Source organism: Oncorhynchus keta, chromosome 13, assembly GCF_023373465.1.
Source record: "Oncorhynchus keta strain PuntledgeMale-10-30-2019 chromosome 13, Oket_V2, whole genome shotgun sequence".
Lineage (NCBI taxonomy): Eukaryota > Metazoa > Chordata > Actinopteri > Salmoniformes > Salmonidae > Oncorhynchus > Oncorhynchus keta.
This window is the reverse complement of record NC_068433.1, coordinates 35,319,441-35,336,481: the sequence shown is the minus strand read 5'-3', so window position 1 is coordinate 35,336,481 and position 17,041 is coordinate 35,319,441. Positions and strand designations below refer to the sequence as shown.

The 17,041-nt window shown below is 41.6% G+C and overlaps 1 protein-coding gene across 2 annotated transcripts in view; it reads left to right on the top strand.

Moving 5' to 3' along the window:
• Positions 1-17,041, top strand: part of LOC118373656 (ankyrin repeat and BTB/POZ domain-containing protein 3-A-like) — a 218,558-nt gene that overhangs the window by 17,775 nt on the left and 183,742 nt on the right. For both annotated transcript variants that reach the window (XM_035759857.2, XM_052460056.1), the window contains exon 3: positions 3,402-3,606. In XM_035759857.2, coding sequence (XP_035615750.1) covers positions 3,402-3,606 — 205 coding nt within the window. The remainder of the gene's footprint in view (positions 1-3,401; positions 3,607-17,041) is intronic.

Here is a 17,041-nt window from a genome sequence, read left to right as displayed (position 1 = left end):
GAAGGGATAATTGAAGTGGGTCAGGGAAAGTTCTCTAGTGGTGCATATTAAATGTTGCCAACTTGCAAAATAGTTGCATTGAAAACATTGTCAGAAAACTCAATATTTTCATTCAGTGTATTGCATGCATTTTGGCTTTGGCAGAGACTTTGAGAGGGGTGGTAGTTGTCTGCTGATTTTGTTCAGTACATATTACACCTCGACCCCCAGAAAGCGAATTGAGTAGCTGGCCAGAGCACACAAGATTTGATTTGGGTTCTGAGATTAACCAGGGAAAATGCAGCGTGGCAAATTCAAATAAATGTATATAAAAATCTAATTTTCATTAAATCACACATGTAAGATACTCAATTATAGCTACACTCGTTGTGAATCCAGCCAACATGTCAGATTTAAAAAAAAAAGCTTTTCGGTGAAAGCACAAGAAGCTATTATCTGATGATAGCGCAACAGTAAACAAAGAGGGAAGCATATTTCAACCACCCAGGCGCTACACAACGCATAAATAAAATATAAAACATGCCTTACCTTTGACAAGCTTCTTTTGTTGGCACTCCAATATGTCCCATAAACATCACAATTGGTCCTTTTGTTCGATTAATAGTTAGTTATTTTTAAACGTTAATAATCGATCAAATTGAAGACGGGTCTATCTGTTTTCAATAGAGGACGAGAGGAAACTAACACTACTTTTCAAGTCTTGGCCAACTCTCAACAGTGTTACCCAGTTCCTACTTGGCCCTACTTCTTCATTGCACAAATTAATAACCTCAACCAAATTCCAAAGACTGGTGACATCCAGTGGAAGCGGTAAGAACTGCAATCAAGTTCCTAAGAAATATTGTTTGCCAATGAGAAGTCAGTGAATAGACAGAGACCTAAAAAAGAAAATTCTGAACGGTTAGTCCTCAGGGTTTTGCCTGCTACATAAGTTCTGTTATACTCACAGACATGATTCAATCAGTTTTAGAAACGTCAGAGTGTTTGCTATCCAAACCTACTAATAATATGCATATCTTATATTCTTGGCATGAGTAGCAGGAAGTTGAAATTGGGCACGCTATTTATCCAAAAGTGAAAATGCTGCCCCTTATATCTTAAGAAGTTAAACAGGTATTATAAAGCTATTCAAATCAAATTTTATTGGTCACATACGTGTTTAATAGATGTTATTGCGAGTGTAGCGAAATAATTGTGCTTCTAGTTCCGACAGTGCAGCAATATCTAACAATTTCACAACAAGTACCTAATACACACAAATCTAAGTAAAGGAATGTAATAAGAATATATAAATATATGGATGAGCAATTTAGAGTGGCAAAGGCTAAGATGCAACAGATAGTATAGACTACAGTATATACATATGAGATGCAAGATATGTAAACATTATTAAAGTGACTAGTGTTGCATTTATTAAAGTGGCCAATGATTTCAAGTCTGTATGTAAGCAGCAGCCTCTCTGTGCTAGTGATGGCTATTTAACAGTCTGATGGTCTTGAAACAGAAGCTGTTTTTCAGTCTCTCGGTCCAAGCTTTGATGCACCTGTACTGACCTCACCTTCTGGATGATAGCAGGGTGAACCAGCAGTGGCTCGGTTGGTTGTTGTCCTTGATTATATTTTTGGCCTTCCTGTGACAAAGGATTTCAAGTTTATACCCGGTGTGAATACACTATACATTACTTTTTTTTGTCCTCAAGGTAAACAATTGTACAGTACCACACCTACTCATTCAAGGGTTTTTCTTTATTTGTACTATTTCTACATTCTAGAATAATAGTAAAGACATCAAAACTATGAAATAACACATGGAATCATGTAATAAACAAAAAGTGTTAAATAAATCAAAATATAATTTTATATTTGAGATTCTTCAAAGTAGCCACCCTGTGCCTTGATGACAGCATTGCACACTCTTGGCATTCTCTCATCCAGCTTCACCTGGAATGCTTTTCCAACAGTCTTGAAGGATTTCCCAACTATGCAGAGCACTTGTTGGCTACTTTTCCTTCATTCTGCGGTCCAACTCATCACAGAACATCTCAATTGGGTTGAGGTGGGGTGATTGTGCAGGCCAGGTCATCTGGCCTGCACAATCCAGCACTCCATCACCCTTCTTCTTGGTCAAATAGCCCTTTCCAGCCTGGAGGTGTTGGGTCGTTGTCCTGTTGAAAAACAAATGATAGTCCCACTAAACAAATGATAGTCCCACTAAGTGCGAACCAGATGGGATGGCGTATCACTGCAGAATGATGTGGTAGCCATGCTGATTAGTCTGCCTTGAATTTAAAAATAAATCACAGACAGTGTCACCAGAAAAGCACCCCCACACGCTTTACGATGGGGACCACACATCCGGAGATCATCCGTTCACCTACACTGCGTCTCACAAAGACACGGCGGTTGGTACCAAAAACCTCATATTTGGACTCTTCAGACCAAAGGATAGATTTTCACAAGTTTAATGTCCATTGCTCATGTTTCTTGGCCCAAACAGGTCTCTTCTTCTTATTGGTGTCCTTTAGTAGTGGTTTCTTTGCAGCAATTTGACCATGAAGGCCTGATTTCACGCAGTCGCCTCTGAACATGTCAGAGGCTTTTATTATTTTATTAATAGGCTTTTATTCTCTATTTTGGTTAGGCCAGCGTGTGACTAGGGTGGGTATTCTAGTTCCTTTATTTTCATGTTTTGTATTTCTTTGTGTTTTGCCGGGTGTGGTTCTCAATCAGAGGCAGATATCTATTGTTATCTCTGATTGGAAATCATACTTAGGCAGCCTTTTTTCCTTTCGCATTTGTGGGTACTTGACTTTGTTAGTGGCATGATTGCCCAAGTTAAGCTTCACGGTCGTTTCATTGTTTTGTTGGCGACATTCATTTCAAATAAAGAGAAATGTACGCTCATCACGCTGCGCTTTGGTCCAGTCATTTCCAGGAGGAGCTGTTCTAGCCATAATATGGACTTGGTCTTTTACCAAATTGGGCTATCTTCTGTATACCACCCATACCTTGTCACAACAAAACTGATTGGCTCAAACACATTAATTAAGTAGAAATGAAATCCCACAAATTACATTTTGACAAGGCACACCTGTTAATTGAAATGCATCCAAGGTGACTACTTCATGAAGCTGGTTTAGAGAATGCCAAGAATGTGAAAAGCTGTCATCAAGGCAAAGGGTGGCTATTTGAAGAATCTCAAATATAAAATATATTTAGATTTGTTTAACACTTTTTTGGGTTACTACATTAATCCATGTGTTATTTCATAGTTTGATGGTCTTCACTATTATTCTACAATGTAGAAAACAGTGAAAATTAAGAAAAACCCTTGAATGAGTAGGTGTTCAAACTTTTGACTGCTACTGTACAAACCAAAAATCCCCTTTTTTCCCCTTGTAGGTGATTTGGTGTCACGGGCCATGCACCATCTCCAGCCATTGTGCCTTAAGAACCCTAGCAACGGCATGCCAGTTCACCAGAAGAGTGGCACGGTGCACTGGGAGCCTGAGGCACTCTACACTCTCTGCTACTTCATGCAATGTCCCCAGATAGAGTGGGAGAACCCCAACTTGGAGCCCTCCAAAGTCACCCTGCAGATCGAGAGGTGAGTCCAACCTTGCTCTAAAACATCAAAGAAGTGGCATTTATTTGAGGTGGCTAATCATTTACTTACATACATACATTCATGCTTGTTAAATATGGAGCAAAAGTGTGTAGCACTAGCAATGGAAAACAATGTAAATCTCACTCATTGGCTCCTTGGTTGCTCAGTTGGTAAGAACGTGGCACTACCCATAATACACTCTTAGATGTAAAGGTGCCTGGAAGAACTGTTTGGGTTGCTACACAGGCGGAACCTTTACAGTTGAAAATGTTTCCTTGAGGAAATCTGGTGTAAAGGTTCAAACCTGAACCTTATTATGATGGGAGATTTAAACTTTCTAATAATATATTGTAGCTGTCAGATGTTGTTATTTTTGGTCACCCATCAGCAAAAATGTATTTCCTTTTTATCATGGTATGTTTGTACACTGCTAATTAAAATGTTCCTTGAGTATTGATGCATATTGCATATTCTAATACTAATATCATTGATTACATAGTTACAAATGGGTAACTATTCCAATATTTCTATAGGTTCTAGAGAAACTCACACACCTCTGTTAACCTCATTAAGTCTACAAAGCTGTCAATGTTAAAGATTTGATGACAACAGAACAAATGAACAGGAATGACATTTATGCCAACGGGTGGCCCCCCAAAAGTTATCTTAAAGCCACGCCCGACTAAGCTTCACCTCCACTCCAGGAACCCGTTGCTACATTAAACCATTAAAGGTTCCTCCAAGAACCCGTCAACTAACCAAAGGTTGAAATATGAACCATTGACGACATAGCATATTAGCCAGTATTACCTAGTGTTGCATTTTCAGTGTAACATTTCTAGTGTTAAGTGTAAAAGAACCCCAGTATTGGTGTTAATAATAAGTGTTAAACAAAACCACCTCCATCAGTATCATATTTCCCAGCATGCTCTATTGTAAGGTTGATTTTTTTTCAAATTGTTTCAAGATCTTTCTTTTTGTTTTTCATTGATTCATTGATCTTATGCTACTCAAATATAAAAACCACAACTTTTCCTAACTAATCCAATCTGTTACTTGGACTTATTGCACCCGTTATTGAAATGGTTTAGGTAGAGTCCTTTATAATGAGTCTCGACAGTCATTTTCAATTCAGGGTGTGGGTGAGTACACATTCCAACTGTTGGATATGAACTTTGGCCGAATTCCAATGGAAATTGCACATCACTTTGCAAGCCATCATAATAGGACTTGCAGACTTGAAAACCTTGAGTTTCATGGTAAAACTAGTCCCTCAAAAAAGTATGAGTCGTTTGCAAACTTGGGAGCCAGGTCGTTGAACGTTGGGAGCCAGCTCGCATATTAGAAGAGCTGAATCTATTTATAAAATTATTTTAAAAAACAAGTTATGTATAATCAAAAGATTTAAAGATTATAAAATATAATTAACTAATTCAAATCATGAAAAAATGTAATAATATAGGCCTAAATGCTCAAGCCCACAGATATTCGTTCTGAATCTCTGCTCAGACGAACAGCCTCACCTGTTGTTCCTGTCAATCAGACACACAGTGTCAACCAATGAAACAAAGATGAGTGAGGGAAGGCCGAGCCAACTCACTCAGTCACACACTTTATAGCCGAGGAGAGAGAGGAAGGACAGCTGTGAAATGAGTCGGAAGAACAGTAGCATTTGGATGCATGTTTAATGTAGACAATGTTAGAGCACAGTGTAGAATTTGCCAAAACAAAATGTCATATAAAGCCTGTTCTATGCACAACCTACAACGGCATATGCGAACTGTGCACCCAACTGTGAAGCTAGCTGTAGCTGCGCTTCGAGAAACTAGCAGGCCTGCTATTGATAGTGGTGGAGCCAGCACCTCCACACGTGGAGAAGTATCCACTCAGTCAAGAAGGCCTACTCCACAGTCTTCTATGGACCAGTGTATGCCAAAGTCTAGGTCTGTAGCAAAACAAGGCCAAATTGATATTGTATTGGCTAAAATGATTGCAACCGATTTCCAGCCATTTTTTATTGTGGGGACAGAGGTTTTAGAAATCATAGCAATAGTCTAAATCCAAATATACACAATTCCAAGCAGGAAAACCCTTTCAAAATAACATATTCCACAACTGTACGAGATCACACAGGCTTCGGTGTGGAAAAGAGTTCAAAAAGCTACCGCAGTTTGCCTTACCACTGACTGCTGGACATCAAGGGTAACCACTTCTTACATGTCAGTTACAAGTCACTTCATTGAAGATTTTTCAATGTCTAGCTGTCTTCTGGACTGCTTTGAGTTCAGCGACAGACACACCTCAGAGAACTTGGCAGAGGAAGTGTTGAGAGTGGCGAGAGAATGACAAGTAGATGGAAAAGTGGTCTGTTGTGTCAGCGACAATGCAGCTAACATAACCAAAGCCATGAACATTTTAAAATGGATGCATCATCCATGTCTTGCCCACACAATCAAACTGATTGTAAGAGATGCTCTGAAGGTGGTGAAGCCCACTGTGGACATAATCCTTCCACAGGAGCACAGCAGGTGCTTAAAAAGTCTACACAACGCCAGATCGGGATGCATTATTTTTCATAACAAACCAATGCATTTTTTATTTATTTTCTTTTTAAAGAAAACCACCCAACTATAGTGGTTGCTCAACTAAAAGTTTTGCGATTATGCTGTGGGATTTAGAGGTAATTTTTGGTTTAGTACGGTACCCCGCGTGACTACTTCATTGCTCCAGACCAGCGCAAGGGGGAGTTAGAGCACGATTATGCTTTTGGTTCCCAAGGCACTACTGTGTCTCTAAAAACACACTTACTTGTTACTACTCGTCAGTATTACTTACTAAAACTGTTGTTACACTAATAGTTTTATTCTAAGAGAAACTTAGACTACAATTAGAGTGTGGAAATGTTATGAATATTTTGCTCTTACTGTAGTACTGTAGCCTACTCCTGACCAGTCATGTTGTACAGCACCTGAGTGGTGCAGTGGTCTAAGTCATCGCAGTGCAAACTACGTTGCTACAGATACTGGTTCAATACCCGTGCCGGCTGTGGCCCAGAGACCTATAGCATGTGTTTATTAGGCTACTGTGCAGTCTGACAAGTAAACATAGCCTACAGTACATACTATGGTAAAGTGCCTAATTCCTTACATAATGGAGAGCAGGCCAGACTTTCTCGTTGACCTCAAGTACTCATTACCTCTGTCTTTAATGTTTTTTGGGTTGCATCAGTCATGGACAGAAACTTTTGAGACACAGTATTAATGATGAACACTCGGAGGTTCACTGGTAAGCCACATTTGCCTCAGGATCCATCCCAGTTTTCTGTGTCCACTCATGGTATCTCTCTTCAGTTTAACATCCTTGGAATAGCAGAACAGCATAATGGTCTGGACGCCCCTCGCTGTGCCTGGTGAGCAATTGGTCAAATTCTGTTGTCAGAAGAGGAATGGAAATGTCAGGGTGAATCGACGACCTGACGAACCCGCCAGGTATGTTGACTCTGCCTGTCGGAGGTGGAGTTCCAGAGCTCACAGGCGTGCCTGGCATGTGTTGTGACTCCATCTCATTCCTTGCCCTCTTCAACGCGTCATTCTCTATCTGACTCTCCGCCAATGCCGTTTGACTCTCTGACAATGACGAGTGACTCTGCCAATACCGCCTGGCTCTGGACCAATGCATCAGCTGTCGCCCTTTCTGCTGGTCTGCCTTCAATGACTCGAACTCGGTCTTCAAAGTTGGAATCTGATCCATGTGCACCTTCATCAGATAAGCAGAATGATACCGCCCTGAGTCCCCATCGATTACAGTGGCCTATGATAGAAACGGTAGATCAATTAAGAATTAAAAGTGACTCCAACACACAAATGCTGCATACACATTTTAAGAATCTAGCAAAATTAACCACTTTCTTGGCAAGCATGCATTTGTTTCGGTGCGTGGTTGTATGCTCTGTAAAAACACATTCTCATTTTTATTACATAATTATTTATTTTTATTTAACCTTTTATTTAATTATCGATTTTTATTACACAGTATACCTACACAATTATTTTTAAGAAAATGCGTTGAAACAAAAATACCTTTTAGTTTTTGTGATCCTCTCAGCTCCAGCTCATTTTCAGGTCCTATGATGGTTACGGTCTTTACACTGGAACGGGTAGCTCCATAGAAATAAACTTACTTGATGAAAACAATGTCCATTTCGTCTGTTCTCCTTGGTCACATGGTCATTTTTTTTAGATACATAGTTCATTTTGAATGGTAACTGTGTTAAGGGTGGAGTTTGGGGCGGGGTGAGGAGAACTGGAAAAGTGTGACTTTCAGCTTAAGTATACAGCAGATCGCCGATTGTCCTCACTTTGATTACGCTGTAACAACATACTGTAGCCTCATTACCAGGATCTCTATTCATTTAAGTGAGCAGATTAGGACTTTCAGGAGGAAAGGAAATTCTAGTACAGCCAATAATTTTTTTTTTATCAATTAGTATATTTGAGTTTAACTACAATATTTGTTCTCTCTTTTCTGGAGAATTAAACTGAAATTGCAACCAACTTTCTATGGATTGTTAAAAAAATAATGAGATTTGGAGATTTTGTTTTCAAATAACATAAAGTGAGCGAGGAAAATGCCATTCCTGAACATGGTGTGAAACATTCTTACTAATTTGTAAATAGGCCAGTTTAGTATTTAGAATGATTTATTTCTGTTTTTAGAGGGAGAGGAACCAAACGCCGTTGCTTCATGGGTCTCCCGGTTGCAGCCGACACAGGTATCGAACCAGCATCTGTAGCAAGGCAATTTGCACTGTGATGCAGTATCTTAGACCGTTACGCCACTCGGGAGGCCCCATCTGCAAAGTTGAACTCTTTTGGGATAGGGGGCAGCAGTTTCACTTTTGGATGAATAGCGTGCCAAGAGTGAACTGCCTCCTACTCTGTCCCAGATGCTAATATATATTATTATTAGTATTGGATAGAAAACACTCTAAAGTTTATAAAACTGTTTGAATGATGTATGTGAGTATAATAGAACTCATATGGCAGGCGGATACCTGAGAAAAATCCAACCAGGAGGTGGGAAATCTGAGGTATGTAGTTTTTCAAAGCTTGGCCTACCGAAAACACAGTGTCTATGGAGTCAAGTTGCACTTCCTACGGCTTCCACAAGATGTCAACCGTCTTTAGAAACTTGTTTCAGGCTTCTGCTATAAAGGAGGGGCTTATGAGACCTGTTTGAGTCAGTGGTCTGGCAGAGTGTCTCAGGCTCGTGACGTGCGCTCATGACAGAGTTAGCTCCCATTCCAGTGCTTTTCTTCAGACATAGGAATTCTTCAGTTGGAACATTATTGATGTTTTATGTTAACATCCTAAAGATTGATTCCATACATCGTTTGACTTGTTTCTACGACCTGTAACGGAACTTTTCGAGTTTTTGTCTGGAAGAAGTGCTCACGCCTCATGAAGATGGATTACTGGGCTGAACACGCTAACAACAACTGGCTATTTGGACATAAATGATGTACTTTATGAAATTTTATGGAACAAATCAGCTATTTATTGTCGAACTGTGATTCCTGGGAGTGCCTTCTGATGAAGATCATTAAAGGTAAGTGAATATTTATAGTGTTATTTCTAATTTCTGTTGACTCCAAAATGGCGGATAATTCTCTGGATGGATTGAGCGCCGTTCTCAGATTATGCTTTTTCCGAAAGTTTAAAAAAAAATCTGACACAGCGGTTGCATTAAATTCTTAAAGTATAGGGGGCAGCATTTTCATTTTCGGATTAATAGCGTGCCCAATTTCAACTTCCTGCTACACATTACAAGAGTATAAGATATGCATATTATTAGTAGATTTGGATGGAAAACACTGAAGTTTCTAAAACAGTTTGAATCATGTCTGTGAGTATAACAGAAGTTATGTAGCAGGCAAAACCCAGAGGACTAACCATTCAGATTTTTGTTTTTAGGTCTCTGTCTGTTCAATGCGTTCTCATGGTGAAACAATATTTTTAGGCACTTGTTTGGAGTTCCTACCGCTTCCACTGGATATCATCAGTCTTTGGAATTTGGTTATTCCTTTGTGCAATGAAGAAGTACGGCCATCCTGGAAAAGGGTAACGCTGTTGAGAGTTGGCCAAGACTTGAAAAGTAGTGTTAGGTTCCTCTCATCCTCTATTGATTAACATTTAAAAATACCTAAAGTTGTATTACAAAAGTATTTTCAAATGTTTTGGCAAAGTTTATAGGCAACTTTTGAAATATTTTATAGTGACTGTGCGCAAATTGCAAGCTGTTTTTTTTCTGGATCAAACGCGCCAAATACATTTTGGATATAAGTGGATGGAATGAATCGAACAAAAGGACCATTTCTGATGTTTATGGGACATTTTGGAATGCCAACAAAAGAAGCTTGTCAAAGGTAAGTCATGTTTTATATTTTATTTCTCCGTTTTGTGTAGCGCCTGCAGGGTTGAAATATGCTACTCCCTTTGTTTGCTGCTGTGCTATCATCAGATAATAGCTTCCTATGCATTCGCCGAAAAGCCTTTTTGAAACCTGACATGTTGGCTGGATTCACAACGAGTGTAGCTTTATTTTGCTTTCTTGCATGTGTGATTTAATGAAAGTTTGAATTTTAGAGTATTTTATTTGAATCTTGCATTTTCCCTGGCAATTGGCCAAGTGGGACATTTGCGTCCCCCTATCCCAGAGAGGTTATTAAGGAGAGGTCTATCTTTAATTCTGTGAATATTTCTGATTTTTGTGACTCCTATCTTTCGTGTCCGATTTCAAAAATGCTTTACAACTAAAGCACAACATGTGATTATGTTAGATCACCGCCAAGTAAAAAAACAGCAATTTTTCCAGCCAAAGATAGGAGTCACAAAAATCTGAAATATAGATCAAATGAATCACTAACCTTTGATCTTCATCAGATGACACTCATAGGACACCATGTTACATGGATGTTTTGTTCGATAATGTGCATATTAATATAAAAACATCTCAGTTTACATTGGCGCCTTACGTGCAGTAATGTTTTGATACCAAAACATCCGGAAATGTTGCAGAAATACTAATAATAAACATTGAAAAAATATACTAGTGTTATTCACAGAATTAAAGAGAGACTTCTCCTTAACTTCTTGATGCACCCTATCCCGTTAGCGGGATCATTTTCATCAACACGCGCTGAATTGCAGCGCTCCATATTCAAATGAAATTACTAAACATATTTAATTTTCATGAAATAACAAGTGCAATATAGCAAAACACACCTTAGCTTGTTGTTAATCCACCTGTCGTGTCAGATTTTGAAAATATTCTTCACAGCGAAAGCAATCCAAGCGGTTGTGTCAGTTTATCGATCACTAGACAAAACAATATGAACACCTAGCATCAAAGTAGCTTGGTCACGAAGATCAGAAAAGCAATTAAAATGAATCGCATACCTTTGATGATCTTCGGATGTTTTCACTCACGAGGCTCCCAGTTACACAATAAATGTTCCTTTTGTTCCATAAAGATTATTTTTATATCCAAAATACCTCCATTTGTTTGGCACGCGCCAAACAATGTTCAGAAATCCATAGGCTCGAACCGTCACGACATTGCAGACGAAAATTCCAAATAGTATCCGCAATGTCCACAGAAACATGTCAAATGTTTTTATAATCAATCCTCAGGTTGTTTTTAAAATATATAATCAATAATATATCAACCGGGACAAACGCTTTTTCAATCGGAGAGGGAGAGACAATGGCTGCCCTACTCTGTTGAGCAAGCAAAACTCAAGGGAATACCCAGCTATCCACTGATTGCTCATTATTCAAAATAAAAGCCTGAAACTATGTCTATAAAGACTGTTGACACCTTGAGGAAAGGAAAAGGAATCTGGTTGATATCCCTTTAAATGGAGCGAAGGCAGGCAATGGAACATGGAGCTTTCAAAATAGAAGCCTCCCACTTCCGGGTTTGATTTTCCTCAGCTTTCGCCTGCAATATCCGTTCTGTTATACTTACAGACAATATTTTAACAGTTTTGGCAACTTTTAGAGTTTTCTATCCTAATCTGACAATTATATGCATATTCTAGTTTCTGGCCTGAGAATTAGGCAGTTTCAAATGGGGACGTTTTTCATCCAAAAAATCGAAATACTGCCGCCTACACTCAACAAATTAATGCAACCGCTGTGTCAGATTTCAAAAAACCTTTACGGAAAAAGCATAATCTGAGAACTGCGCTCAGAACCCAAAACAGCCAGAGGAATAGCCACCATTTTGGAATCAACAGAGTTAGAAACAACACCATAAATATTCACTCACCTTTGATGATCTTCATCAGAAGGCACTCCCAGGAATCCCAGTTCGACAAAAAATGACTAATTTGTTCCATAAAGTTCCATAATTTACAGTGGGGCAAAAAAGTATGTAGTCAGCCAGCAATTGTGCAAGTTCTCCCACTTAAACAGATGAGAGAGGCCTGTAATTTTCATCATAGGTACACTTCAACTATGACAGACAAAAATAGAAAATCACATTGTGGGATTTTTATGAATTTATTTGCAAATTATGGTGGAAAATAAGTATTTAGTCACCTAATAAACAAGCAAGATTTCCAAAGAAGGGCCAGAAGTATCTCCGGATCTGGGAGAATTGCCATCAACCACGCTAATTAGCATAGCGCAACGGTCAAAAAATATTTCTAGAAAATATTCATATTCATGAAATCACAAGTGAAATATAGTGAAACACAGCTTAGCCTTTTGTTAACCTCTTACGGCTATAGAGACGCTAGCGTCTCTTCTGGCCAATAGACTGGGGAAATGCAGAGCGCCAAATTCAAATAGTTTGAGATAAAACTGAAACTTTCATTAAATCACACATGCAGGGTACTCAATTAAAGCTACACTCGTTGTGAATCCAGCCAACATGTCAGATTTTAAACATGCTTCTCGGCGAAAGCATGAGAAGCTATTATCTGATAGCATGCACCCCCACCCAAAACACATGAACGAGACGTAGACAAAATAATTAGCGTAGCCGGCGCTACACAAAACGTTGAAATAAAATATAAAACATGCATTAACTTTGACGAGCTTCTTTGTTGGCACTCCAATATGTCCCAAAAACTTCACGATTGGTTATTTTTTCCGATTAATTCCGTCCATGTATACCCAAAATGTCCATTTATAAAGCCCGTCTGATCCAGAAAAAAACAGCTTTCTAAAACGCAACGTCATTACAAAATGTTTTCAAAAGTTGCCGATAAACTTTGCCAAAATACTTCAAACTACTTTTGTAATCCAACTTTAGGTATTTGTAAACGTCAATAATCGGATCAAATTGATGATCTGTATTCAAAAGCAGCAAGTCAACAAATCATGGACGATTTTCTCTCTTTCATAACTATCCACAGTGTAACCTCTGACAGGAAGTGCCTATTCTTCATTTCACCAAAGATGAACTTCAACCCAATTCCCAAGACTGGTGACATCGTGTGGAAGTTGTAGGAACTGTAAACTAATTTCCCTTGACATAGACAATACAGGGAACTGGCAGAGGGATTTTTTTTTATTTTTCTGAACAGTTTTTCCTTGGGGTTTTGCCTGCTACACAAGTTATGTTATAGTCACAGACATGATTTAACCAGTTTTATAAACTTAAACTTTTTCTTAAACTTTTTATAAACTTTATAAACTTCTATCCACACATACTAATCATATGCATATACTATATTCCTGGCATGAGTAGCAGGACATTGAAATTTTGCACGCTTTTTATCAAAAAGTTGAAAAAATTCACCCTAACCTCTAAGAGGTAATCACCCTGTCATCTCAGATTTTGAAATGTTGCTTTACAGTCAAAGCAAGACAAGCATTTGTGTAAGTTTATTGATAGTCTAGTATAGCATTATGTACAGCTAGCAGCAGGAAGCTTGGTCACGAAAATCAGAAAAGTGATCAAATTGACCGTTTACCTTTGATGAGCTTTGGATATTTTCACTCACGAGACTCCCAGTTAGACAGCAAATGTTCCTTTTGTTCCATAAATATTATTTTTATACCCAAAATACCTCAGTTTGTTGGTTACCATCACGGTTGACAACTCCATTGTGTCCTCCTCCCAGAGCGCTAAGAACCTTGGCGTGATCCTGGACAACACCCTGTCGTTCTCAACTAACATGATTATAAAAACCGTTTTCCATGTTTCTGTCAATATTATGGAGCTAATTTGGAATGTTTTCACCGTTGTCGTGACCGCTATTTCCGGTGGATTTCTCAACATAACGTAACATTTACATTTACATTTAAGTCATTTAGCAGACGCTCTTATCCAGAGCGACTTACAAATTGGTGCATTCACCTTATGACATCCAGTGGAACAGCCACTTTACAATAGTGCATCTAAATCTTTTAAGGGGGTGAGAAGGATTACTTTATCCTATCCTAGGTATTCCTTAAAGAGGTGGGGTTTCAGGTGTCTCCGGAAGGTGGTGATTGACTCCGCTGTCCTGGCGTCGTGAGGGAGTTTGTTCCACCATTGGGGAGCCAGAGCAGCGAACAGTTTTGACTGGGCTGAGCGGGAACTGTACTTCCTCAGTGGTAGGGAGGCGAGCAGGCCAGAGGTGGATGAACGCAGTGCCCTTGTTTGGGTGTAGGGCCTGATCAGAGCCTGGAGGTACTGAGGTGCCGTTCCCCTCACAGCTCCGTAGGCAAGCACCAATGGTCTTGTAGCGGATGCAAGCTTCAACTGGAAGCCAGTGGCGAGAGCGGAGGAGCGGGGTGACGTGAGAGAACTTGGGAAGGTTGAACACCAGACGGGCTGCGGCGTTCTGGATGAGTTGTAGGGGTTTAATGGCACAGGCAGGGAGCCCAGCCAACAGCGAGTTGCAGTAATCAAGACGGGAGATGACAAGTGCCTGGATTAGGACCTGCGCCGCTTCCTGTGTGAGGCAGGGTCGTACTCTGCGGATGTTGTAGAGCATGAACCTACAGGAACGGGCCACCGCCTTGATGTTAGTTGAGAACGACAGGGTGTTGTCCAGGATCACGCCAAGGTTCTTAGCGCTCTGGGAGGAGGACACAATGGAGTTGTCAACCGTGATGGCGAGATCATGGAACGGGCAGTCCTTCCCCGGGAGGAAGAGCAGCTCCGTCTTGCCGAGGTTCAGCTTGAGGTGGTGATCCGTCATCCACACTGATATGTCTGCCAGACATGCAGAGATGCGATTCGCCACCTGGTCATCAGAAGGGGGAAAGGAGAAGATTAATTGTGTGTCGTCTGCATAGCAATGATAGGAGAGACCATGTGAGGTTATGACAGAGCCAAGTGACTTGGTGTATAGCGAGAATAGGAGAGGGCCTAGAACAGAGCCCTGGGGGACACCAGTGGTGAGAGCGCGTGGTGAGGAGACAGATTCTCGCCACGCCACCTGGTAGGAGCGACCTGTCAGGTAGGACGCAATCCAGCGTGGGCCGCGCCGGAGATGCCCAACTCGGAGAGGGTGGAGAGGAGGATCTGATGGTTCACAGTATCGAAGGCAGCCGATAGGTCTAGAAGGATGAGAGCAGAGGAGAGAGAGTTAGCTTTAGCAGTGCGGAGCGCCTCCGTGATACAGAGAAGAGCAGTCTCAGTTGAATGACTAGTCTTGAAACCTGACTGATTTGGATCAAGAAGGTCATTCAGAGAGAGATAGCGGGAGAGCTGGTCAAGGACGGCACGTTCAAGAGTTTTGGAGAGAAAAGAAAGAAGGGATACTGGTCTGTAGTTATTGACATCGGAGGGATTGATTGTAGGTTTTTTCAGAAGGGGTGCAACTCTCGCTCTCTTGAGGACGGAAGGGACGTAGCCAGCGGTCAAGGATGAGTTGATGAGCGAGGTGAGGTAGGGGAGAAGGTCTCCGGAAATGGTCTGGAGAAGAGAGGAGGGGATAGGGTCAAGCGGGCAGGTTGTTGGGCGGCCGGCCGTCACAAGACGCGAGATTTCATCTGGAGAGAGGGGAGAAAGAGGTCAGAGCACAGGGTAGGGCAGTGTGAGCAGAACCAGCGGTGCCGTTTGACTTAGCAAACGAGGATCGGATGTCGTCGACCTTCTTTTCAAAATGGTTGACGAAGTCATCTGCAGAGAGGGAGGAGGGGGGGAGGGGGAGGAGGATTCAGGAGTGAGGAGAAGGTGGCAAAGAGCTTCCTAGGGTTAGAGGCAGATGCTTGGAATTTAGAGTGGTAGAAAGTGGCTTTAGCAGCAGAGACAGAGGAGGAAAATGTAGAGAGGAGGGAGCGAAAGGATGCCAGGTCCGCAGGGAGGCGAGTTTTCCTCCATTTCCGCTCGGCTGCCCGGAGCCCTGTTCTGTGAGCTCGCAATGAGTCGTCGAGCCACGGAGCGGGAGGGGAGGACCGAGCCGGCCTGGAAGATAGGGGACATAGAGAGTCAAAGGATGCAGAAAGGGAGGAGAGGAGGGTTGAGGAGGCAGAATCAGGAGATAGGTTGGAGAAGGTTTGAGCAGAGGGAAGAGATGATAGGATGGAAGAGGAGAGAGTAGCGGGGGAGAGAGAGCAAAGGTTGGGACGGCGCGATACCATCCGAGTAGGGGCAGTGTGGGAAGTGTTGGATGAGAGCGAGAGGGAAAAGGATACAAGGTAGTGGTCGGAGACTTGGAGGGGAGTTGCAATGAGGTTAGTGGAAGAACAGCATCTAGTAAAGATGAGGTCGAGCGTATTGCCTGCCTTGTGAGTAGGGGGGGAAGGTGAGAGGGTGAGGTCAAAAGAGGAGAGGAGTGGAAAGAAGGAGGCAGAGAGGAATGAGTCAAAGGTAGACGTGGGGAGGTTAAAGTCGCCCAGAACTGTGAGAGGTGAGCCGTCCTCAGGAAAGGAGCTTATCAAGACATCAAGCTCATTGATGAACTCTCCGAGGGGACCTGGAGGGCGATAAATGATAAGGATGTTAAGCTTGAAAGGGCTGGTAACTGTGACAGCATGAAATTCAAAGGAGGCGATAGACAGATGGGTAAGGGGAGAAAGAGAGAATGACCACTTGGGAGAGATGAGGATCCCGGTGCCACCACCCCGCTGACCAGAAGCTCTCGGGGTGTGCGAGAACACGTGGGCGGACGAAGAGAGAGCAGTAGGAGTAGCAGTGTTATCTGTGGTGATCCATGTTTCCGTCAGTGCCAAGAAGTCGAGGGACTGGAGGGAGGCATAGGCTGAGATGAACTCTGCCTTGTTGGCCGCAGATCGGCAGTTCCAGAGGCTACCGGAGACCTGGAACTCCACGTGGGTCGTGCGCGCTGGGACCACCAGATTAGGGTGGCCGCGGCCACGCGGTGTGGAGCGTTTGTATGGTCTGTGCAGAGAGGAGATAACAGGGATAGACAGACACATAGTTGACAGGCTACAGAAGAGGCTACGCTAATGCAAGGAGATTGGAATGA